The 26119-nt window shown below is 52.1% G+C and overlaps 1 protein-coding gene across 1 annotated transcript; it reads right to left on the minus strand.

Moving 5' to 3' along the window:
- Positions 1-622: 622 nt before the first annotated feature.
- On the minus strand, positions 623-10432 carry LOC133773250 (histone H3.3A). Its single transcript, XM_062210470.1, has 4 exons — positions 10319-10432; positions 7783-7933; positions 6483-6636; positions 623-1061 (listed from the first exon to the last, which is right to left on the minus strand). Exons 2-4 carry the CDS (start codon positions 7908-7910, stop codon positions 933-935), a joined length of 411 nt encoding a protein of 136 aa, XP_062066454.1. The 5' UTR covers positions 7911-7933; positions 10319-10432; the 3' UTR covers positions 623-932.
- Between the last annotated feature and the right edge of the window lie 15687 nt (positions 10433-26119).

Consider the following 26119-nt stretch of genomic DNA (forward strand, 5'->3'; position numbering starts at 1 on the left):
TCCTCCACCTTGCGGTGCCAGCACACTGGGTTCTAGTCCCGGTTGGGGCACCGGATTCTATCCCGGTTGGGGCGCCGGATTCTATCCCGATTGCCCCTCTTCCAGGCCAGCTCTCTGCTATGGCCCGGGAAGGCAGTGGAGGATGGCCGAAGTCCTTGGGCCCTGAACCCGCATGGGAGACCAGGAGAAGCACCTGGCTCCTGGCTTCGGATCAGCACAATGCGCCAGCCGCAGCAGCCACTGGAGGGTGAACCAACGGCAAAAAGGAAGACCTTTCTCTCTGACTCTCTCTCTCACTATCCACTCTGCCTGTAAAAAAAAAAAAAAAAAAAAAAAAAGCACATGGTTAAGATTATCCTGAATATGACAATGAGTGAACCACATAGGTAAGGTTGATAATAAAGACCAAAAGCAGGTATAGTTTAATGTATTTTAATAGCAAACTTACAGGAACAGCACAGAAGACAGACAACATTAAAAACATGTACTTGCATGTAGGACAACTCAGTTAGAAAAGTATAGTGAATGGATGGAATCTACTGTATGATAAAAATGCTACAAACACCATTTAGTTGCCGTCAATAAGAAATTTACTTGTTTTAAAAAAATCCAAATGTTGGCATTGTCCAGAAAAATTTAACAGGTTTATTTATAATTGTTATAAAGTTGAACTGCTGAAACTTGTTCACTGAAACATTTTGACTTGCATTAATGCTTTACGTCCCCGCATTTATATTAAAAATCCACACACAAATGAAAATGGAAAAACTGCCAATACCTGATTTCTGTCCCCTATTTTCCACTCGCAATCATATACTTAGGTACCTTTTGACCCCATGGAAAAAAATATCTAACGTTCAGAACTACCAATAACAGGAAGAAGAGAAAAAAAAATTTTTTGAGAATGAAATGTTTCCCGTCATAGTGGATTCTTAAGCACGTTCTCCACGTATGCGGCGTGCTAGCTGGATGTCTTTTGGCATAATTGTTACACGTTTGGCATGGATAGCACACAGGTTGGTGTCTTCAAAAAGGCCAACCAGATAGGCCTCACTTGCCTCCTGCAACCAGAAGGAAGAAAAAGTGATTAATCATCTTATTTTCAATAGTTGAAGACACACGTATATGAATCATGCTAAATTATCCCAAATATTTAAATTTTAACATCTGTGGGACAGAACTCTGAAGGCAGACTACGAAAAGTCAAAAGCTCAAACCTGTAAATCTTATCAAGATACACAAGTCAAGTTACTTGAAACTGGCACCGTGGTAGTAAAGCTTCCAATCCAGCTCCCTACTGCTGTGCCCGAGAGAGCAGAGCAGGATGGCCCAAATGCTTGGGCCTTGGCACCCACCACGTGGGAGACCTGGAGGAAGTCCCTGGCTTTGTCCTGGCCCAGCCCCAGCCGTTGTGGGGCATCTGGGGAGCAAACCAGTGATGGAAGATCTATACCTCTTTCAAACAAATAGGTTAAAACAAAACAAAACAAAACAAACACACCTGGAAGCTTTTAATTTTTCTGGTGTTAATATATGATTTCTAGTAATGTGAAATGTCTTGAACAAAACAAGCAGTCCACTTTAAGCTCTTCTAACATTATCACGCATATAAATTTATAAACGGAATTGTAGGGGCTGTTGCTTTGGCATAGCGGGTAAAACCACCACTATTCCATATGGGCTCCAGTTTGTGTTCCAATTGCTCCTGCAAGGGAGGGCAGGAGAGGATGGTCCAGGTATCTGGGCCCCTGACACCTACATGGGAGAACTGGATGAGGCTCCTAGCTCCTGACTTCGGTCTGGCCCAGCCCTGGCATTACTGTAATTTGGGGAGTGAACTGGTGGATGGAAGGTCTCTCTCAAGCTCTTTCAAATAAATAAATCTCTAAAAATTAAAAAAAAAAGGGGGGGCGGGAATTGCATCAAATCCAATTAGCCTACTCTACCCTGTCTTACTCTGCAACCCACTCACACACCAATATCCTCTTGAACCTTTGCCTCACCAAGTAGTGCAGTATGGCTGACAACTAGTTTCTACTATATTGTTCCCACTACCTTTCCTTTTACACTTGTTTTATCACAAGAGTACATATAGGTCCCAAAACATCACACATCAGTCTCTTTGATACTGTAATCTGATATTCCTAGATGTGCCCTTGTTCCCTACTCAGTCCCTTCCATTTATGTACTTCAGTCTCTAAGAGCACTTGTTGTCCCCTAGAACTAACACCAGTCCCTTTAGTTTTTCCCATTTGATGATGAGATTCTTTCAAGGCATCTTCTTATACCTACCAAACACTGCTGGCTGCACGAATCATTCAAAAGCATTTGGCATGTTAAGGAAAGCAGAGCTTCCCTTAAAAACTAACAACGCAAACTGTCAGCGTATCTTATAGTAGTATAAACTTTTCAGAAAAGGTAAACCTCTATTTACTCATTTTGAAACAAAGACACTATTTAAAAAAATCCACTTTGGAATCTGGAAGCAATAGATATGCTTTCTCCAAAAACAATATAAAAAATCCCACTGACTTGGCAATAAAATAAGACTGTTGAGATTCTGCTTTAAAAGCACCAACATTTGATTAACTCCAAACTGTTTATATTCTTTCATTCACATTTACACCTTCATGCTTTTTGGCCTTATGACTTTTCTATAAAAATTTGTTCCATTTGGCTGGCGCAGCAGCTCAATAGGCTAATCCTACCCCTTGTGTCACCGGCACACTGGGTTTTAGTCCCGGTCAGGGCGCCGGATTCTGTCCCGGTTGCCCCTCTTCCAGGCCAGCTCTCTGCTGTGGCCCAGGAAGGCAGTGGAGGATGGCCCAAGTGCTTGGGCCCTGCACCCCATGGGAGACCAGGAGAAGCACCTGGCTCCTGCCTTCGGATCAGTGCAGTGCACCGGCCATGGCGGCCATTGGAGGGTGAACCAATGGCAAAGGAAGACCTTTCTCTCCGTCTCTCTATCCACTCTGCCTGTCAAAAAAAAAAAAAAAAAAAAAATTTGTTCCATTCACATATTACTGCCCCTACAAACTTTTATTATTTATCAATGTCTGAGTCTTATTTACCTACCTGTTAAGGCCTAGCTGAACCTGTCTATTCCATGAAGGACAAAGAAAGCACTCCCCTTGCCCCTGTCTCCAATGAAGGGAACCTAGAAGCCCTAATTCCTTGGCACTCACACTGACCTTGTAGTGTACCAGCTTTCTTTTAACGCCCTCAAATTATCTGATCAGAGGTCTCATTTCACTCACAATGCCTTGCTCTCAAACCTCCACTATTTGCTAGTATGTTTGAGATCTTACTCGAATTTTCTAAAAAAAAAAAAAAAAAAGATTGATTTATTTATTTTCAAGTCAGAGTTAGAGTTACACACACAGAGAGGATACAGAGAGGTCCTCCATCTGCTGGTTCACTCCCCAATTGACCTGAATGGCAGGTTCTGCATGGATCTGAAGCCAAGCCAGGAGCCTCCCCCAGGTCTCCCAGGCAGATCCGGGGCCCAAGGATTTGGGCCATTTTCCACTGTTCTCCCAGGCCAAAGCAGAGAGCTGGACTGGAAGTAGAGCAGCCGGGCCTTGAACAGGCACTCATATGGGATGCCGGCTCTGCAGGCAACGGCTTTACCTGCTAGGCCACAGTGCCGGCCCCCACCCTAATTTTAAAATACCTACTCTATGTATTAGTCCCTGTTTTCTATTCCAGAGCTGTCAAAAGCCAAAGTTCTCATTATTCAGGGATTCATTCTCAGGTTAGTCTAAAAGTGTTTAAAGAAGTCTGGAATCTGGATACCACTGCGTTTTATAGCCTGCTCTTTATAGAGGTTCACAGTGCACAATTGAACTAGAATTGAAATTCTCCAGGCAATAAGCCAGTTTACTTTTGTTATATCCAGCACTTTAGGATTATGCAAACCAGAGTGCTTTTGTGAAATGCAGCACAAGCTGATGTGGACAAGCCAACAGGTACCATGGGTCTGAGACCACAATCTGGGATCACCTGTGGGCTTGTCTGGGATCACTCAGATAGGCCTATGGCTGCTAGGGCTCTCAGTGATGAACACAGCTTACAAGGGTCCTGTCTGGTCAGCTCTGGGAAGATTCAATACTCAGAGAGGGTCTGACCATAACCCATACATTTCCAGTTCCTCTGCAAATATCCTACAGTTCCTCAAACACTAAGGCTGTACATTCAGAGAATCAAAGTCCACCACATTAATTGAAGACCCAATGAACACAATTTTAAGATAACAGAAAAAGAAAACACATCTTACAACTAGGGGACAAATTTCCAACACTGAGTCTATTCAATGTCTGACTCTTACCTATTTCAAAACTCCAGTGTCTATTTTTAATACAAAGTTACTTTAGTTCAGAGTCTAGACATGACAAAGACTAAGCTCTAGGTTAATACACAATCATGGCAGATGCAAAAATCCTGTACCATTCTCACTGGACTCCCCCCCTTTAGTGTACAGTAGCCAATACTCCCTCCCTGTTTTTGTTTTGTTTTTCATGGTCCAAAATATTACATGGAAATTCCAGAAATAAAACTCTTTAGTAAGATATACATAACAGAACAGTATGAGGGTACTTAGAAGGATTTCAAGTTTTTCACACTAAAATTTACTTGAAAATTCCATTTTCCCACAACTTTTTTGAAGTACCCTTGTACATGAGATTCAGTGCTGAGGGTCCTGGTACTACTATTCTTCCCACGGTCAAGGGGAAACTACCATATTAGAAAAGTTGTTAACTGTAAAAACCAAACATGGAACAACTTTTGGAATTCTATTTCAATGGCTACCACCCTATTTCCATACCCAAATCATGTGTATATTGAGAACTAAGGTATGCATAAAATACATACAACAAAAAGCTTGTAAAAAATCTTTTCATCAATAAAGGACAGAGCTATCTGATGCCAAGAGATCTGGAGGCAGCAGATATGAACACTTTGCTCAAAACCAGCACAGCCATGCTCAATAAATATATAACCCGGAAACAGCAACAGTGGAAGTTGATACATACAATTAATCTTAAAGAGTCCACCACCCAAATTATTTAGTAATTTTAATTTACAAGGCTAGTTTACCTACATTTAAGCTAAAAATATGCTGGACTTTTTATAGTGTGGTGTTCTTTAAGCACAACCCCAGCAATAACTAGAAAACCTAATTAGCAGTTTTGTACCAATGTTTGGGAATCTTTTCTATCTTTAAAACAGAGAAATGGGAACTGAAGATAATTAGCTGTTAAAACTGAAAAAGTTTTAAGTGACAACATGGGAAGATTTTAGTAGTAGAAATTTCAGTAATTTCAATCCACTGGGAATTTAATGGATACCTACTCCTGAAATTCACCAATCAAATGAAGTTTAGACTAACCATAGAAACAGCTCGACCAATTATACAGCAGGGTAGAATCCACCTATCAAATCGTTCTCCCATATAAAGCAATAGCCCGGCACAGCAACAGCAGCCTTGAAAATCCTCCAATGGGTGTGTGCAAATTTTAGACCCTCTCCAAAGAGATTGTTCCAGCTATGCAACGGTGCCTCATAATTTGAACCACCTCCCCCAACCCTGTGATTCTAATGGAGGTGGTGGTCTTAATCACATTTTCATCAGATACAGGGATATAAAGAATGCCAATACAATATAGATTACCCTAAGCAAGAGACAGTAACAATTACACCCACACACTGAATCAAATACCTTACGCAAGGGGATTTCAAGTTTCAATCTTGACATACGCCACAAATACTTCAACCATATAACCACCTCTAGAATGAAATTTCTCAAATTCCTGACACTCTGGAGCCAAGATGAAATTCAACATGCTCCCCATTTAAATAAAGTTCAAAGTCCCCTTCAGCAAACCACAAATCTTCAAATCCCTGTCCTTTTACATGTTCCGTATCATTTTCAAGCACCATTTGTCCCTATCATAGATCCAATCCTAACCACCACTCACTTTGACCTTTATGCTTTTACCTTCATGCATCATCTTTAATGCTGTCTACGCCATGCTAGGCTCTCTCCACCTGTACCTGTCTCTTCAGGTCCAAAGGACATTAAAACAACCCATGTATACTAGTCACGGCTGTCTGAAACAGTGACTTACAAAACACCATAGACCTCTCTGGTCTTGTACCATCTTAACATTCCAAAGCATCCATTAACCCCGAGTTGTCTTTTCACATTTGCTTTCAGTGCAATGTCAACATTTTTAAATGGCATAATGGGATATGCATTAGGCTTTGAAATCAAATGGGTTGAAGTTATGACTTCCATCTACTATACACATGACCTTGAGGAACTTAAGTTTCCTTAAGCCTCCTCACCAGTGAACTAACACTGTAAACGACTTCAGATGTGGAGAGAACTAAGTTATAAAGTGCATTCCGAGTCACTGCTGTTCTCGCTAAACAGCAGGGACACCCACCCAAGTATCGCCCCGTCCCATTCACCATTTTACCTGCAAAGCACCAATAGCTGCGCTCTGGAAGCGCAGATCTGTTTTGAAGTCCTGAGCGATTTCTCGCACCAGACGCTGGAAGGGGAGTTTGCGGATCAGAAGCTCAGTGGACTTCTGATAACGTCTGATTTCACGAAGTGCCACAGTACCGGGCCTTTAAGAAATTAACATTAAAGAAACTGTCATTAAAGATGCAAACAACACAGAGGATAAGCGGCCAGCTTTAAAGAAATGCCATACTGTTTCAAAAAGTAAATCACCCAACTAGTCTTCATCTTCAGGATGAAACTTCACGCGTCCACTTAGGATCCAAACATTCAAGTCGACTAAGAGTAACAGTACCCTTCAAGTAGACAGCACGGGATTAAGGTACAATCCTGGCATGCACTTTATCAAAGCCCTGTTCATTTTCATTTTAAAACATGTACAAACATACACTAGAGCATGGGATGGTATAAATCAAGTTAATAAATAAGTTATGGCCCCCAGAGGCTTCAATTGAGCACCACTCTCATTCCCACCTATATCCTTGACCATCTCAAAGCCTTTACCAGTTTACCAACACAACCAATGAACTTCACCTAAAAACAACATTGTGGTATTTTGAGTTCCTCAGAATATCTTTACTTTGTCTTCTGCTCATATTTCAAGAATAATTTGAATACTCTTGACTGTGTGGTGGTTCATCCACTTTAGAGGCAAATTTCTTGTTGAATACTTTTTAAAACAGTCAGCAAGAAATTTACCTCTAATTCTGACTTTCTGCTTCCACTGTATGGGGTTTTATTTTAGGTTCACTGTAAAATTCGCAGAGGCTACCTAAGCATGGTTAACTTCTGCCCTCTAATGGCACATGCCCTTAACAACATTGCTTAGCATTTCAAAACCAAATGAGCTAATACAGAAGGAAAGAAACCAATCAAGCAAACGAGGAACAAGGAGTTCACGAAAAACAAAAACCCAATCTTGCTTAAAACAAGGAAGGATATTCTCAGAAACTGAAAAAGCATTTTACTATTTTTAAAAAGAATTACTAATAGCTAATTCGAGGTTAATCTAGTCCATCAACGTTGATGCTCTGTTAAGTCCTCTTAGGCCTCTAGGTCAGACCACTGCTTCAAAATCAAATACATTTTCGATAAAACCTAACACTATTTATTTTTCTCTTCAAGCAACAGCAAATAGTAAAAAGGAGAAATCTCAGCTTCCCGAAAGCATAAAGTTTGGCTATTAGCCATCTCTTTTGTTAAATTATATGGATATAGCACGAGAGACTTTGTCCAATTTTTCCCTTTAATACCTGTAACGATGAGGTTTCTTCACCCCTCCAGTAGAGGGCGCACTCTTGCGAGCGGCTTTTGTAGCCAGTTGCTTCCTGGGTGCTTTACCACCAGTCGATTTGCGGGCAGTCTGCTTTGTACGAGCCATGGTATAAAGACCTCCTTACTTACCTACCAGCGTTAAAAAAAAAAAAAAGAAAAAAAGAATAACCATATGCAACATTAAAGTTTTCCCGCCAGAATCTGGAAATGATCAGTTTATGTATTTTTAAAATGTCCGTAATGTTATATAATTTGAACGGGTGCAGATTTCATCTACCACCCAAATATGTCTCCACGAAACAAACTGTAGTACTAGAAAATCGCCAGCAAAATACCAATCGTCTCAAAACGCCAATGTGAGCGGCAAACGGCAAAACAAAAAGACCCCTGAAGCCTTGCATCCAATTTCTCTAATTCAAGTAGAAATTAGAAATGTCTGTAAACATCCGAGCCACAAACAAGTCAAAAGACCGAAGCCACAGGGAAAAAAAGGTTTCAGGCCCCCCCCCTCCCGACCTCCCAGATTCGTCTGGCAGTCGATGGACTGCTGTAAATATCTAAAAACATTCTTGGTGTTGCATCTTTACCACTTATGTTACAAAAAGCCGTCTAGAAAAACAAGAGCAGCAGCAGCAGCTACCGCCGGCGAGCCTTCCACAAAGCAGCTCCTCGCGGCTTCGCAGTGCAATCAAAAGCGCCCGCACCTGGGCTCTAATTAACGCCCGACACCGCCGACCGTCCACCCCAGCCCCACACAAACTTTTGGTTTTGCCTCCTCCGGGGCCCCGGCACTGGGTCCCCCAGTCTGCCCGCCTCGCTCCCAGCGCCTCGCGCAGCCACCAACTCGGCTCCCAGACCAGAACAAAATGGAAACAATCGCAAAACGTATCCGATTGCCTTGCGAAGAGACAAAACACCAAATCGCTCGAAAATACCCCAATCCCCTGCCACGTGCCGCCCTCCAAAATGCAAAAGTTTTTTTTGCATTTCAAATGCATCAAGTTTCCGCCTCTCCAAAAAAGGAAAAAAATGTCCCTCTTTTAAAATTTTTTTCCTCCTTTTCAAAATGGGGAAGAGAGAAACGGGGGAAAAAATATGGTCGGTGACCAGAGAAGAGAGACAAGATGGTGAAGCTTAGCAACAACTGTGGGGAGGCAGCAAAAAGCGAGTTACCCCGGGGTGGGAAGCGGCGGCGATTTCTACCCCTTTCCCGCCCGAAAACTGGGGCCCGGGGCCCACGCGGGTTGTGGTGAAGGTTTGGGGTCCGGGGAAGGGACGGCGGGCGGGATTTCACCGAAGAAAGAGGAGCAGTTGCTGATTGCTCACCGCTCCAGGGCCTCTCCCCTCTGCAGGAAGCGGACACGGGCCCTCACCAGACACCAAGACAGCCAGGGCCTTGATCTTCCGGGCCTTGGTGAGTAAACATGCTTGTGTTGATAAGCCAAGGGTGGAATTGTTACAGCTGCACACTCTAAGGCCCACCCTGACCCTCTGCCAGCTCCCAGACACATCCGCCCCTGGGCAAGCTGCCTGCCCCCCACAGGACTCAGAGCGGCTCTCTGGGGTGCCTCCCTGCTCTGCACAGGCCCTGGGCTCTTGCAGGCCCAGGTTAAGCTGCTGTGCATCCATGTGGACACCGTTGGGCTGCTCCACTTCTGATCCAGCTCCCTGGGAAAGCGGCTGAAGATGGTCCCGGTCCTTGGGCCCTGCACCTACGTGGGAGACCCGACAGAAGCCCCTGGCTCCTGGGTTGGTCTGGCCCAGCCCTGGAAACAATGGAGTGAACCAGTGGATGGGAGATCTCTCTCCTCTTGCTAACTCTGCCTTTCAAATAAATATATAAATAAACAAAGATGTCCCCAGCTCCTCTCTGCCCAGCCTGAGCCGCACCACGTGCCCAGAGCCTGGCAGGTGGAGGCGCAGATCCCTCGCCTGCTTGCCCGCAGCACGGGGCCAGACCTTGGCCGACTGCCCGCGCCCCTGCCTCGGAGCGAGGCCCGACCCTCCCGGCCCGCGGGGCTGGGACTGTCGCCCGGGGCGCGCAGGGAACTTCCCGCCGCCCTGGCTCCACCGTCGGGCGCGGCGCCAAGGCGCGGGCTCGGTCGGCCGAGGGCTGCCCGGGTGCCCCTCACGCCCTGGGGCGGCCCCTCCGCCTCCCAGGGGCCGTCGGAGGGGGCCGGCGGCAGGCGAAGCCCGGGCGGGCCGCGGGGTCGCCCCAGCTCCCGCCCGCCTCGAGGACGCCGGCCGGGCGCACCAGGCCCCGCTGAGCCCACGGACGCCCGCGCGCTGCCCTCGGCGGGGCCGCGGGGCCGGCTCCCCACCGCCCGACCCAGGGAAGCGGGCACCGCCTGGGGGCGCGGGGCCGGGCCGGGGGCCACCTGCCTCTCGCGGCCGCGCCCCGGGCCGGCTCCCCGGGCGCGGCACGGAGCCACAGCAGCCACCATTTCCGCTAGGCCGGCTCCGCCCCTCCTCCCCGCCAGGGCCCGGCGCGAGGTGCCCTCGCTGGTGTCGTACTCCGGGGGTCCAGTTCCACCGAAGCCGGGTGTGGCCACAAGTGTGTGCTCTTCTTTTGCAAAACAAGGGGGCGCAAGGCCTGGCCACCTCCACGCGCGGGGACTCCAGGCCGCGGTCACCCCACCGGCTCGCCGGCCCCGGGACGCCACGCTCGCGGCGGCCACCAGAGGGCGCCCGGCGCCGTCCCCGCGCCCGGGCCCTCGGCGACCCCTCGGAGCGCGGGGCCCAGGCCTGGGGCGGCGCCCTCGGGCCCTGGGGGGCTGCGGGGCGCTGCGGGCGGGGTCGGGGCGCGAGCTCGCAGGCCCTGTCCCGGCCCGCGCCCACAGAGGCCAGCAGCCGGAGAACCGCGTCGGGTCGCCGTGTGCCCTCCCAGTGTCCCGGGTCGCGGCTGTGAGGAGCGAGCGCGCCCCACCGGCGCCCTGGGGCGCATGCCGAGGCTGCCCTGGGGCGGCCGTGGCGGAGGAGGTCACCCCTGGCGGCCCCGCGTGGGGACTTTCCTGGCGCGGGCGGGGATGACGTCATGCCAGCGGCTTTGTTGTTGTTTTAGGAGGCGGGAGCCAGGATCTCCACTTCCTGGTGTACCTGCTCCCCCGGTGCCTGTGCGGCTGTGACTTTGTCACTGCTCCCTGCGCGCCCGGGACTCAGCAGACCCCTGCCCGCTGTAGGCTCTATCCCACCCGGGCGACAGGCTCGCAATGCGCTTCTCCCAGTAGTAAGTTGTAGGCAAATCACCCTTGTAAATAAATACTGGGGAGAGGAGGAGGGAGGCAGGGGAAAGGAATCTTTTGTAAAATAAACACTTCCTGGATAAAAGTGGCTGTCGGACCAATGACAGCCACGCCCTCTGGGCTCACGTGACCTGCCGGGAACCCTGGCTCCCCTTCCTACAGGCACTCCAAGCCTTGTTCTCTCTCATTCCCTCTACAGCCACCCCAGCAGGGAGTCGAGACTGTGCCACCTGGCCTGGGGGTCCTGTAGCTGGGCCCCCTTCCTGCCTCAGTTTCCCCTCCTGCGACCCCACCTCCTAGGGTAGGTTGGGTGCTCTGCATGGCTCATCTGAAGGGCACCCTCCTGGCCAGTCATCCCAGGTATGCTGAGCAGGGCCTCCAGGGCTGGGACTCTGCCCCAAGGGGTTCTCCTCTGGTCTGTCCTGCCAGGCTCAGGGACTCCCACTCATCCTGTAGCCACACACCACCACCCCCCGTGCCCGTGCCCTTGGCATTGCAGTACTCATCTCCTGAGCAGGGCAGCTCTGGGCACTGGAGGGTGGCACCCTGGGCTCCAGGACTCCATGTGAACCCACATCCGGCCCGCCAGCCCCAGCCCCATCCGCAGTCAGGGATTGACCGCCCTTCCCTGGGCCCTTTGGTGCTGGGCAGGAAACCGCCGCACATTGGCTGCTTTTACTTCTCCTGAACCTTGTGAATTTTTTTTTAAGATTTATTTATTTATTTGAAAGTCAGAGTTACACAGAGAGAGGAGAGGCAGAGGGACAGAGGTCTTCCATCTGATGTGAACCTTGTGAATTTTTCATGCAGCCTGAAAACTGGGCGGACACCCATGCCACCCCCCTCACCTGAGGAAGAGGCAGAAGCCAGAGCTGGGGTCAGGCTGGGCGCACCGTGGCAGAGGGTGACGGTGGGACCCTATGAAGCTGGTGGGGAGGGACTCTGGCCTGAATGAACCACCCGGCTGTCTTCACCACAGCCCCTCCTGTGCCCATGCCCCAGGCCCCTGCCCCTTGCGGGGACTTGGGCCCACCCAGGGGAGATGGACTACGTCCCCTGTGCCACACCGATAGAAGGCACCTCACGCGGCAGCCTTCATTCAACATTTTCTTTTTTTTTAAGATTTATTTATTTGAAAGGCAGGATTACAGAGAGGCAGAGGCAGAGAGAGAGAGAGGTCTTCCATCTGCTGGTTGACTCCCCTAATGGTTGCAATGGCTGGAGCTGGGCCAATCTGAAGCCAGGAGCCAGGTGCTTCTTCTCGGTCTCCCACGTGGGTGCAGGAGCCCAAGGATTTGGGCCATCCTCTCTTGCTTTCCCAGCCCATAGCAGAGAACTGGATTGGAAGTGGAGCAGCAGGGACTCGAACCAGCACCTCATTTTCTGTCCATTCCTCCTTCAATGGCCTACCCACAGCTCCTGCCACTTCTCTGGAATGGGGCTCTCCAGTTGGGGAGAGGGGACAGGAAGACACTTGTCTGTAAGATCTGTGCACCTCCTAATACTGGGTAAGGACCACTGGCCTCACAAGCCGGAAGCTGTGTGGTCTGGGGCCAGTCACTCAACCTCTCTGAGACAGTTTCCTCATCTAGAAGTGGGGCCATGGGTGCCTAGTGCCTAGTGCAGAGACCTCCACTGTGAGTCTTTTTTTTTTTTTTTTTTTTTTTTTTTAGTTACAGGGAGAGAGAGAAAGGAGAGAGAGAGGGAGAGAGATCGTCATCCGCTGGTTCACACTGGAGCTGGGTCAGGCTGAAGTCAGGAGCTTTCTCCAGATCTCCTATGTGGACGCAGGGGCCCGAGCACTTGGGCTATCCCCCACTGCTTTCCCAGACACATTAGCAGGGAGCGGGATCAGAAGTGAAGCAGCAGGGACTCGAACCAGTGCCCATATGGGATGCCAGGCGCTGCAGATGGCAGCTTAACCTGCTGCGCCACAGCCCCGACCCCGCTGCTGCGAGTTTTGTCCATGAAGCCATGAGGAGTTCCAGGGGATCTCTGTATGGTCACACCAGAAAGTTAGGGCCTGGGGCTCTAGGGGTTCTAGGGGCTGCAGGCATGGCCTAGACACTCCTCTCTGGCACCGCTGGGCCTCTCTGCCATCTCCCCTCACCCACTGGGGGCTCCTCCCTGCTGTCAGTTTGTAGCTGGTAGAACACGGAGGACCACTGAGGACTCTGGTCTGGGACAGGGGCAGGTGTCCCCCAAGTGCCACCCACGTCAGGACACCCCATCTGTGTCCTGACTCTGTCACTTGCCCTGTGTGACCTCCTCCAGGGAGCTTCAGCCCAGCGCACGGGGGCCTGTGGGACAACGTCTCTCAGCCTCCCTGTGGGCAGCTGTGGGGACAGTGGCGGGGGAAGATGGTGTGGGTTATACTTCATCCAGACACGCCTCTGCCCCCGGAAAAGGCCCTTTCACACTCACACAGAGAGGGTCAAACTGGCCTTGGACCTCCCACCCACGCAGGAGCCGGGGCCCCTGACCTCAGGAATCTGCCTCGCTTCTGCTCTCCCCTGCTCCACTCAGTGGGGAGTGGGCCCCCCCTGCAGCTGTAATCCCCTGGATGAACCTAGACAGCGGCCACCCCATCACTTGAGTGGGCAGCACCGGGGAGCTGTGTGGCTCACTTCACCCTGCCCCCGGGCGTCCTCAGCGTTGGTCCTGCTTCTGCCAGGGTCGGGGGCTCCTTTAATGAGCCTTGGACATGTGCTCGCTTCAGAAGCACGTACACTAAAATGAGCCTTCGAGCTGACGCTGCAGCTCCCACCCACCCCTGGTGGGAGAGTCCTGGCCCAGCTTCCCTCCTGACCTGCTTCCCACAAATAACAAGAGTCCCCTGGCCCCCAGTGCACAAGTGGCATTTGCTCCCCCTGCAAATCGCAAAACGGGCACCCTTGCCCCCGGCTCCCGCAGTCCACCAACACCTGTCCGCTCTGGGTACTGTTAGCTCCACTCCTCTCCCAGGCTCAGCCCAGCTCTGGCCCTGGCTGTCACTGTCATCTGCACCCATCAAGCCAGAGCCCAGAAGGAAGTCCCGCCCCCAGGGCGGGGGGGGGGGCAGGAGGTGCTCCAGGCAGGTGGCCCCATCACACTCCCTGCAGGGAAGTGTTTGCTGCATACCTGGGAGCTGAGCCCTTCCAGCTGGAACCCAGAACAGATGGCAGCCAGGGCACTGGGGTCAGGGAAGGGGAGGCTTTGTCCCTGAATGCCCTTTTGAGCCTTTTAAATATTGTGTGATGTGAATGTCTCACCTACCCAACAAGTACAGGAATAAAGTATTTATAAAAAGAGAGGCAGCCAAAGGGGCAGAAAAGAATCACAACAGAACCCCCCTCAAAGGTTTCAGAAAACCCACCCCGGCCGGCACTATGGCGTAGCAGGCTAAGCCTCTGCCTGCAGTGCCAACATCCCGTGAATCAGTGGATAGAAGACCTCTCTCTGTTTCTCCTTCTGTCTGTAACCCTACAAATGAAGGAAGGGAGGGAGAGAGGAAATTCACCCGTGAGGGCTGGGTGTTGGGCCTGGTGGTGGAGACGCTGGTGGGCCATCCCCTCCGTATCTGGAGGGCCTGGCTTCGGTACCCAGCTGGCTCCTGCCTCCAGCTTCCTACAGGTGCAGGTCTCGGGAGGCAGCAGTGATGGCTCAAGTACTTGGGTCCCTGCCATCCACGTGGGAGACCCGGATGGAGCACCACACTCTTGGCTTTCTCTGATCCAGCCCAGGCTACTGTGGGCATTTTGGGGAGTGAACCAGAGGATGGAAGACCTCTGTCTTTCTTTTAAATAAATGAACAGATAGATAAATTATTTAATAGGAGATCCACCAACAAAAGAACCAAACATGATCCAGACAGGATTCTGTGTGGGCCAGTCACAGGCTCACTGGCAGCAGAATTGGGGGATCCACAGGAGGAAGCTGGGGTGTCTGGTCTCTGCCCACTTACACACCCCCACCCCAGGTTGAGAGCTGTGGTCCCCACTAACCTCCTGTCCTTCTTTCCACACCTGGGATTTGGTCAGAGTTGATCTTGCCTCTCCGCCCTCAGCCCAGCTCCCCATACCTGACCCACGTCTTTGTCGCTTCTCTCCCCAATGCCTTTGCCAGGGACATTGGTGAGGAGGAGGAGAAGTGTCCCTGTAAGCACAAATCATTTCTCAGTGAGGCAGGATGACCCCACTACCCCTCCCTGTCACAGCTGGGGTGCTCAGCTGTGCTGTGACTGAGTCATTAAAAACATTTTTTACAATTTCTTTTTCTCCCACCTTAAAGGTAGAGAAACAGAGACAGACAGATGTTGTATCTGCTGGTTCACTCCCCCATATGCCTGCAACAGCCTGGGTTGGACCAGACCAAAGCCAGGAGCCTGGAACACAGATTCAGGTCTCCCATGCAGGTGTCAGGGACCCAAGTACTGGAGCCATCACTGTCTCCCAGGGTGCACATTAGCTGGAAGCTGGAATTGGAAGCAGAGCCAGGGCTGATCCTGTGGCGCCATCTATGCCCAGATGCTATCTTAGGCTCTGACCCTCAAAGCCTCCTTGCACACTAGGCTTCTGTCCTAAGCCCCATGGCCCAACCACCGGCGTCAGCTCCACCCCAACCCTAATGGGATTCACTGTTCCTACCTTCCTGCCTGCCCCCTCCCCAAAGGTTCAACAGGACTTGTTCTGGAACACGTGTTCTCTCTTGAACTCTGTCTCTTACTCTCTTATCCTCTCCCCCCAGCCTGTCGGGCTTCAGCCACCCGACAATAAACCCTTTCCTTTACTCGGGTGTTTGGTGTGTTTGGCTGTGGCCTTACAGAACCAGGCGCTGCAATATGGGATGCTGGTATCCCAGGCAGCATCTTAACTGCTGAGCCAAACGCCCCTGCCTGTGCCTGAGGCTGGAACTTTGCCATAGCAATGAGGAACCTCACCCCGATTGTCAATGACCTTGCACTCTCACCAGTGGTCTGGAAGGGTGCACACATGTGCCAGTGGCCATCGCACTCAGGAGAGCCCAGAGAGGGCCTCAGTCACTGGTCCGTGGCTGAACGTGATCCTTGGCCTTGCATACCTGCCGAAGATACACAAAAAAGCCTGGCAGAGAGTAGAAGTGGGGTTAGACTTGGAGAACTGCCTGGAATTTGGATGGGTTTCCCATAATCCACACACAGATCCGTTAGCAAAGGGCACAAGCCTGACAGGCTCAGAATGTTTGGATGCAGCCTCTGAGTGGCCACCCACTTGCAGGGACAACCCCCAGAAAGGCAAGCTTAAAAAGGAAAACAAAAATAAAAAGCCTGAGAAGAGGCAGCGGTAGCAGCAGCTTTGCACTGTGGTGGAGAGGAGAAGACTCCACAGAATTAATCCAAGCAAGCCCTTCGTGGGGGAGGGGGTTGCAATCCAGCACTGGATCTAAAATGCCTCTTTTTACACAAAAAATTACAAGACATGAAAATTGGAAAGTGAGGCCCATGCTCTGGAAAAAAGCATTGACAGGAACTCACTGAGAGGTCCCAGATGTTGGGCTTGGTCCTCTTTTCTTCCTTCTTTGTCTTGTTCCAGTTTCCTGGGTAGGGGTTCTGATGGGCCAGGTGTCCACCCTGAGCCAATCCACTGTGGGGAGGAGGGATAGGGATGGGGCAGGCAGAGAAATCCTGTGAACCCATAGCAGGTGGAAGCTTCCTCTTGGACCACAGCTATGTGAAGATCAGTGTCCAGGGACAAGAGGGGCTGCTGGTCCAGTCTGTGTGGATACCCAAAGGTCTCTGTCACCCTTGCTTCTTTTCTGAAAAGTAGTGAGCCCCAGGGGCCCAAAAACACTCAGATCTGTTCCCTACCATGGGGAGGAGGACACACAGCACCTGCTGGCCATCACTCAGGCTGGTGCACTGCAAACATCCCTTCTGGGTGGAGAGGGCTCCAGTGTACACAGTGGGATGGGTGGGGTGGTGGGAAGCAGGCCCACCACTCCTAAGCTCCTTTATAGTTATCAAGTCTCAGGGGTGGGGCCGCCCTTCCCTCTACTATAAATTGCACATGGCTGTTGGAGCTTCTTCCCTTTTCTTCCCTCTGACTCGGTTTCTGCCAATGATCCAGATGGGTCTATGTGTCCGGGATACGGATGGGAGCCCTGACAGCGCCCAGGGTGGGCCCTGTGTGAAATACAGCTCCAAAGGAGCCAGAGGAAGACAAAAGAACCAGGAACAAGAAAAATAAAAGGTATTAAAATAGGCTTAGCTACTTTGGGGTTTTCCTTTGTATTTATTTTTAGCAAGGATTGTGTGCCTAACTCTGCATTAAAATAGCTGATGCTACCAGTCATTGTTCCAGGCCCCTGCACACTGCAGCCTGGCAGGCATTCTGCAGCCAAAGTGCAGGCAGCTGGCAGGCCCTGGCCCACCCAAGCTGAGGAGAGGGCATTCACTTTACGAACTGCCTCGCTGAACACTCGTGGGCATGAAAGCAAACTGCAGCAGGCAGCTTTGAGGCATGGCTCAGAGCTGGAAAAGCTCAGAGGCCGCAGCCATGCTGGTGGACTGGCCTTCCCCACTGACGGCAGCCAGTGGAAGGCTGAGGTTCCTGTGCCGGACCACCAAGCCAGGGAGATGATGCCACTGCCAGGGGCCCCACCCCCCTGCAGGGGCCTTCCTTGGCACATTCTTCCTAGGTGAGGGGGTCAGGGGAGACTATGTGGTTGGCAAGTCCCACCTTAATGTCACAGTCTGCCCTTGGGGTTCAGGACATGTCCTGGGGGGAACGCCTGTGCTTGGGGAGGGGATCAGCAGGTACAAGGAGAGTCCAAGAACAGGAGGGGACCTGGCTGCAGGGAGAAGTTGCATGGGATAGCTTTCCCTCAACCTTCCCAAACTGCGACCTGGTGCCCGTGACTACCGTGCAGAGCTGGACAGAGTTCCTGAGCAGAGTGGGGCTGATAATCCCTAGCAGGAAGTGCGCCAGGGTGTCTCCAGCAGGCTGGGGAAGGCACAGCGGGTGTCTGCGGTGTGCTCCAAGACTTCAGTTCCCACCGCGGGACCAGCTCCTCCGTGTTCCCAGGAGCCCCTCTGGGGACGGCTGTCAGCCCTTCCCATGCCTTTATCTAAGCATGCACCTGGAGCGCGGCAAACACATTTTCCTTGGCAACATGACTAGTCTCCAGATGTGATCGGTAGGGCCTGCAGGGGATTCTGAATCTGGCCAGCTCCCTGCCCGTCTGGAGGGTCACCTGCCCAGGCCCCCATCGGCTGCCGCGACGGAGACAACACAGTTGCTCGCGGTCCCAAGGCGCCCTTTCTTGCGAGCTGTGGCCGCGACCCGGTCACTTCTCTCAGCTTCCATTTCCGCTTGAGAAGGTTGGAGATACCGATAACCTTGCGAGGAGGCTGGCGGGGGCAGACAAGTGCCTGCCGCAGCGGCCTCCGCTTGTGTGGCTGGAGCCGGGCCGGGGCTGCTCCGGGGCCCCACCGCTGGCGCCGGCTCCTTCCTCCGCCGCGCGAGGCCGGGCAGGTCCTCCTGGCGCAGGCCGTGGGGTCCGGGTGTGGCTAGAAAGCCCCGGGGCTGCCCCGAGGCCCCGCCGCCCAAGGCCAGCCGAGGACAGTCGGCTGTGGGCGGCAGCTGCAGGTTCCTCCCTCTCCTGCAGCCTTGAACTTGGCCCTCTCCCTGCCCCCAGCACTTCAAAGCAGCTGCCAGGAACGGAAATATTAATAGGTACAAACTTCCTGGAAAGATTTTCGTTTTCAAGAGATAGCTCCGCCTCTTCCACAGAAATAAATAAATAAAGGACAGCTCGAGGGCCGGGGCCCCGGCGAGTGGCGCTCCCCTCGGTGACGCGGCCCGGCCTTGCCGCCGCGCGGGGGCGCGGTGCGAGCGGTGCGAGCGGCTCCTCCTCCGGACAAAGCCCGGCCCGCGCTCGTCCGCGCCGGCCTCTCCTCGCTTAGGGCCCTCCCCTCGCTTTTCGTTCGCGCTCCCAGGATTGCCCGGGCCGCGAGGCGGCTGTACCCACCGTTCAGGGAAGGCTCGGCCGCAGCACCCGCTCCGGTCTTGCAGAGGGCGAAGCTCCCGGGAGGGGGGGGGGGGAGGTGGACGGGAGAGGGGTTCCGCGTCCCCGCGCCAGCCTGCGCTCCCCAACTTCCATGAAGGCTGCAGCCGCCAGTGGATTTGCTGCAGCTCTTCTCTGCCTGGAAGTCACCCATTCGCTCATGCACAATATTTGTACAGCGCCCTGCAGATCCCAGGAATTGTCATGGGCCTGGGGGCACAGCAGGGAAACACAGTCCCCGAGCCCCTGGAGCTTCCATCGCCAGCCTGGAGAGATACGGGGAACGGGGAGAAAGGGTGAGAAAATGCGGGGCGAAGCGCTTACATTTTGTACGGGGTGCCCCGGCAGAAGGCAACGGCCATTTGTGGATAAAGGCCAGAGAGAAGGGACTGGCTTGTGCAGCAGAGGCCAGACTGCTTGGGACACCCACGTTCCGTTTCAGAGTTCAAGTCTCAGCGTTCCTCCTGATTCTAGCTCCCTGCTAATGGGCACCCTGGGAGGCAGCAGGTGATGGGTCCCTGTCACCCACATGGGAGACCCATGTGTTCCTGGCTCCTAGCTTCAGCCTGGACCAGCCCTGGCTCTTGTGGGCATTCGGGAAGTGAACCAGTGGATGGAAGACCTCTCTCTCTCTCTCTCTCTCTCTCCCTACCTACCTACCTATCAAAGAAATAAAAAGTTTAACAAGTCCGAAGGACCAGGTGAGCCATGTAAGTACATGTCCCAGGAGCTGCAGGAGGGGAGTGGGCCTGAGAAGAGTGAGGAGGGGATGGTTGTTGAATGGAGGTGGGGACCAGATCTTGGAGAGAGCCTTATGGGCCACTTTAGGGACTTGGCCTGCTATGCCGGGTGAGACAGGGAAGCCGCTGCCGGGTTCAGCCCGGAAGAGGGGCTCTGGCCGACTTCCAGACTGCAGGTCAGGGACAGAGTAGGCAGGCTGGCCGGAGCTCCAGCCGCAATCCCAGGAGGATAATGGGGCCAGGCTGGTGGGCTGCGAAAGTGACAGGAAGGGATGGGATTCTGGAAGTATTTTGAAGGCAAGGCTGACAGGACACATGGCCAGGCCAGATGAGCCGGGTGGGGCACAGCAGAGGAGGGGTTGAGGCAGAGGAAACTGGCCTTGCAAGCCTGGTGGCAGGCGTGGGAGTCTGAGAAGCATGGCTCTGAACAGGTAAGGCTTGAGCCACCCACAAGACATTGGAGTGGAGGGCGCATGGATGCTCGCAAGACAGGCCGGCAGCGCTGGGGGATCGTGCAGGCTGGAGCGAAGTGCCCAGGAACCGCCACACCTGCTGGTGTTGGAAGCCACAGCTCTGAGACAGTCCAGCTCTGCCCTGTTCAGTGTGGTAGCCTCTGACCTCATGTGGCAAAGGAGCACTGGAACTTAGTCCGTATTGTGCAAATGAAGAACCAAATTTTTATTTAAATTTAATAATATATCTGATTTAGTTACTGGAAAAATCTTAATTATGTTTGGAATGACTCAGATATATAAATTTACTTTTTCTAATTGAAGAGTTTGTGAAACCAAAATATTAATCAAGAATTTTCAGTGAGGGGCTGGCATTGTGGCATGGTGAGTTAAGTGCCCCCTGCAATGCCGGCTTCCTATATGGGTACCAGCTCATGTCCTGGCTGCTCCACTTCTGATCCAGCTCCTTGCTAATGCACCTGGGAAAGCAAAGGAGAATGGCCCAAGTTCTTGGGCCCCTGCAATCTCATGGGAGACCTGAATGAAGTTCCTGGCTTTGGCCTGGCCCAGCCTGGCCATTACAGCCATCTCTGGGATGAACCAGCAGATGGAAGATCTCTGTCTCTTCTTCTCTCTGTAACTCTGCCTTTCAAATAAATAAATAAATTTTTTTTAAAAAAACTTTTTTTTTTTTTTTGGACAGAGTTAGACAGTAAGAGAGACAGAGAGAGCGAGACAGAGAGAAAGGTCTTCCTTCCGTTGGTTCACTCCTCTGGTGGCCGCTACAGCCAGCACTGTGCTGATCCGAAGCCAGGAGCTGGGTGCTTCCTCCTGGTCTCCCATGCGGGTGCAGGGACCCAAGCACTTGGACCATCCTCCGATGCAGGGTCTTACTCCACCCTCCACCCGTACAGGATGGACTGGGTCCGAGGAAAGGTAAGTGCGCTGCTTGCCTGTTCCCCAGCCTCTGATCCCGGAGACAATCAGATGCAGCGGGGAGCCAAGTCTAGCAAGAACTCGTTTATTTCACACATAACAGAGCCTTTTATAGCACAAAACTGCAGAGTCATTGGGGCAGGACTAAGGACCAACCAATCACTTAAAAAATCACCTTACGGGGGGATTTCTATAGGACTAGCCATATGTCTATACACTTGTTACTAGTTTTGTTACCTCCCCTGATGTTGCGTAGCCAATTAGTTTTAGTGGTAAACAACTTTGGATTCCACCCACCTTACTTCGTTTTGGGCGCCATCTTTGAATTACCTCATGTAACTAATTTCCCCACATGCAGGGACCCAAGCACTTGGGCCATCCTCCGCTGCCCTCCCAGGACTGGAAGAGGAGCAACCGGGACTAGTACCTGGTGCCCCAACCAGGACTAGAACCCAGGGTGCCGGTGCCACAAGGGGAGGATTAGCCAACTGAGCCACGGGGCCGGCCTAAAAAAACTCCTAATGAAAAGTTAGTGTCCAAATTGAAATGTACACACTGGATTTTGAAGATTTGGTATATAGTATATAGGATATCTCAATAATTTTTATATGTGATTGTATGTGTAAATGATCTAATGGCTCTGTTGAGTTCAGTAAAATCTTATTAAAATTTACTGATTTGGGGACCAACACTGTGCTTGGCCCCCTGCCACTTATGTGGGAGACCTGGAGGCTTGGCTTTGGCCTGGCCCAACCCTGGCTATGGAGGCCATTTGGGGAGTGAACCAGTGGATGGAAGGCCTCTCTCTCTCTCCCTAATAAATTAATTAGAAAGAAAAAAAATTGTTAATTTTTACCTGTTTTGATTATATTTTTTAACGCTGTGGCACTAGTGGCAGGCATTTGGCTTAGCCACTAAGATGCCCTTGTTCCATATCCGAATGCTTGGGTTTGCTTCCTGGCCCTGACTCCCAACCCAGCTTCCTGCTAGTGCACACGGGGAGGCAGTGGTGATGGCTCAAGAAGTTGGGTCCCTGCCACCTTTGTGAGAGCCTTGGATTGAGTCCCTGGCCCCCAGCTAGTGCACACGGGGAGGTGGTGGTGACGGCTCAAGAAGTTGGGTCCCTGCCACCTTTGTGAGGGCCTTGGACTGAGTCCCTGGCCCCCAGCTTTGGCCTGGCACCATCGTGGCCATTGCGGGCATCTAGGGAATGAAACAGTGGATGGGAGCTCTGTCTCTCTCTCTGCCTCTTGAATAAATTAAGTAAATACATTTTTTAAATGTGACAACTAGAGAAGTTTCTATTACACATGTGGATCACATTAAATTTCTATTAGTGCCAAATGAGCGAGGGGGTGTGGATAGAGAAGGGGTTCACGGAGACAGCCCCAGGCTTGTAGACGCTGACGAGATGGTGAAGGACTGGCGGAAAGCCCGGGAGTGGGCAGTCGGGGAGGCAGAGAGAACCAGGCCGGTCTGGGGTCCCAGGCGCCCCTAGAACGGGGCGTTAGCAGAGGGAGGAGTGATGGTTTGGTCAGATGGTGCCGCCACCAGGTCAGCACCAGGGAGGTCACTGACTGGAGCAGGCACAGGAGAGAGTGGGCGGGCACAGATGGACAGCGCGTTAGTGGCTAAGGTTGTGCTAAGCAGGCTGGAGAGGGAGGAGGTAAGACAGAAAGGCCCTTCCCACCGGGGAAGGAGAGCAAAGCTGGGGGTGGCCAGGAGCCGGGCAGGATGCACAGGAGTACAGGGGCCTCTTCAGGGTGGGGCAGCTCATCCTTCCTGGGCCGAGGGAAGGCAGAGATCCTGGGCCCAGGTGCTGTGAGGAGAGTGAGGAGATGGTGTTAGCTCCTGGAAGTTCTCTTCTGTATCTATTCAAAAGACAGAGACACGGAGAGTGACAGATATGCCAGCCATTGGTTCCTGCCCCAGATGTGGTCCATGGCTGGGCAGAAACCAGGAATTCCATGCTGCATTAACCGGAAGCTGCAGTCAGGAGCAGTCCGGGCGCTCTGATCTGGGGTGCGGATTCCCGAGGCGCCTTAACCACAGCACAGCCCTCGGCCCCTGCCCTCCCTTCTGAAGGCTCTCATTTAGCCTGTCGGATATGCTCCAGACGGGGTGCCCGATGCCCAATTACCTGTCGCCCATCACTCTAGCAGAACCGATGTTCGGGGAGGACTGTGCCATCTCTGCTGCTCCCTGTGTGCCCGGGGCCCTGGCAGGGCTGGTTCCTTCTCTTTCCCCCTCTAGGATCAGTTCCTCCTCTCCCCCTCCAACACAGGCGAACTCCTGCCCCTTGCCCATGCGGGTGGGGCGCTTACAGGTGAGACACTCCCAGCACAGGGCTCTCTCACTGGTGGTGCCAAGGACTCGGATTTGTGCCGACCCCATCCTTGCCACCTTCTTTCTAAAACTAGGGTCCCAGAGGACTGGGCCCAAAGCTGCTTCCTGCCCACTGCCCCAAGCCCAACACAGGGCCCTGGGGGTCTAAAGTGATACCCGGCCTGGATCTAAGAGTGTTCAGAGGGGCGTGCACCCACCCAGGGGCCCTTAGTGGTGGGAATTAGGCATGGGGGAGGGTTGCAGCTGCGAGAGCTGCTTGGGCACTTTCCCTAAACGGCTTTCACCTGGAACCCTTTTAAAATCAGCGTGCTCTTACAACAGCCCAGGCTGTGGGGGTATTTTGCAAAATGTACTAGATGCTTACCCTCGTAGAAACTCCTGGCAGCCGTTGAAGGCGCACACTCTGGTCTGGCTGCTCAGTCTGGGTTCTTGGCCAGCAGGGCCCGTGTCTGCCGCCATCTCTGTCCAGGGCACTCTCCTCTCCCTCCACCCTGGGCTGCTTTCGTAGCCACTGTCCTAAGACATGAGAGTGAGAAAACATGGGGTGGATATTACCGTGATCTTCCAAAAGCAGTCTTCTCTCCAAGCAGCTCTTTGGGGCTGTTTTTGTAAATAAATACATAAATAGATACAAGCATAAGGTTATCTTTTAATTCCACTTTTTATTTACCTTTTAAGAAAATTTATTTGAAAGGCAGAGCGCCTGAGAGAGCGAGCGAGATATCTTCCATCTGCTGGTTCACTCCCCAAATGTCCACAAACACCTGGGCTGAACCAGGATGAAGTCAGGAGCCAGGAACTCCTGCTGGCAGGGACCCAGGCACGTGAGTCACCATTTACTGCCTCCAGGGCGTGCCTTAGCAGGAGGCCGGCTGGGAAGTGGAGGTGGGACTTGACCAGGTGCTCTGATATGGACCCTGCTTAACCTGCTGTGCCACACCTACCCCTCTGTGGGACTTTTAAGTGTTGTTTACTAGTCACTAGCCAAATAACTGTGGAAGGAAAAACTTAAAATACCCCTGAGTAGGCCTCACTATCACTCAGTATTGAATATCAAAGGCATCTCTAAAGTTCAAAAGGGAAATCAGGGGCCAGTGCTGTGGCCTAGCTGTAAAGCTGCCACAGCAGCACCAGGATCCCATATGGGCACTGATTCAAGTCCCAGCTGCTCCACTTCCGATCCAACTCCCTGCTAATGCACCTGGGAAAGCAGCGGAAGATGGCTCAAGCACTTGGGCCCCTGCACCCATGTGGGAGGCCCAAAAAAGAAGCTCCTGGTTCCTGGCTTTGGCCTGGCCCAGACCTGGCCTCTGTGGCCATTTGGAGAGTGAACCAGCAGATGGGAGATCTCTCTCTCTCTGCCTCTGCCTCTCTGTAACTCTGCCTTTCAAATAAATAAATGAATCTTAAAAAGAGGAGGAGTGGGAATCAATGTGGAACAATGATTGGCTGGTTGGTAGAAGTCTGGTTTGCCCAGAATCTCAGGCAAAAATTGTTTAGAATTCAGCATCCTCCCTCAGTATAGAACTTAATGAACAAAAATATTATTTAATAAATATATTTTTAAAAAAGATTTATTTATTTTTGAAAGATTTACACAGGAAGAGGGAGAGACAGAGAGAGAAATCTTCCATCTGCTAGTTCACTCCCCAGATGGCCCTGATAGACAGGACCCAGCCAGATAGAGGCCAGGAGGCAGGAGTTACTTCCAGGTCTCTCACATGGGGGCAGAGTCCCAAACACTTAGGCTATCTTCTGCTGCTTTCTCAGGCCGTTAGCAGGGAGTTGGATTGGAAGTGGAGCAGCCAGGACTTGAACCAGCACCCATATGGGATGCCAGAATTGTAGATGGTGGCTTTGTCCACTGTGCTACCATGCCAGCCTGTGACAAATAGACTTAAAGGAGGACACTTGTTGTGTGAAACAAAGGCAGCTTGACTCCAGTTGTGTATGCCTGTTTCTTAACAAATCCAGAGGCAGGAACTCCAGGGTTGGATAATGCTGTGGTCTAAATATCTGTGTCCCCCTGCCCAAATCCATATATTGAACTCTTAACCCCCAGAGGGTGGCATTACAAAGGGGGCCCTTTGGGAGTAGAGCCCTCGTGGTGGGGATTAGTGTGCTTATAAGAGACCCCAGAGGGCTAGGTATCCTGCCCCCATGTGAGGACTGAGTGAGAAGGGGCTATCTGTCAGGAAGCAGGCTGTCACCATGGGGAAGCACGTTGGATTTGAGTCTCCAGAACTGCTTGGAGCCAGGAGCCAGGGAGAATTCAGTCCAGATCTCCCACATGGGTGGCAGGGACCCAAGTGCTTGAGCCATCACCTGCTGCCTCCCAGGGTGGGAATCAGCAGGAATTCAGAATCAGAAGTGGAGCCAAGACTGGAACCCAGACACTGGGGTACAGGATGCAGGTGTCCCAAGCAGCATCTCACCGCTGTGCCAGGTGCCTGCCCTACCACCAGGATGCTGAGGCTGGGTCATGTGCTCCCGAGGCAACAGTGTAATGACGGTATGCGGCCATGGTAGCTCTGCGGACCTGCCGGCCTCTCGGCCTCTGGTTCTGGGTATCTCTGG

The sequence above is a fragment of the Lepus europaeus genome, chromosome 14 (genome assembly GCF_033115175.1).
Source record: "Lepus europaeus isolate LE1 chromosome 14, mLepTim1.pri, whole genome shotgun sequence".
In the NCBI taxonomy this organism is placed as follows: domain Eukaryota; kingdom Metazoa; phylum Chordata; class Mammalia; order Lagomorpha; family Leporidae; genus Lepus; species Lepus europaeus.

What these genes read in the sequence shown, in the direction of transcription:
- LOC133773250 (XM_062210470.1), bottom strand. Translation starts at nt 7,910, where the DNA reads ATGGCTCGTACAAAGCAGACTGCCCGCAAATCGACTGGTGGTAAAGCA. An exon ending in AAGAAACCTCATCGTTACAG is followed by an intron (nt 6,637 to 7,782) that starts GTATTAAAGGGA and finishes AATTTCTTAAAG; the next exon opens with GCCCGGTACTGTGGCACTTC. An exon ending in CAGCTATTGGTGCTTTGCAG is followed by an intron (nt 1,062 to 6,482) that starts GTAAAATGGTGA and finishes TTCTGGTTGCAG; the next exon opens with GAGGCAAGTGAGGCCTATCT.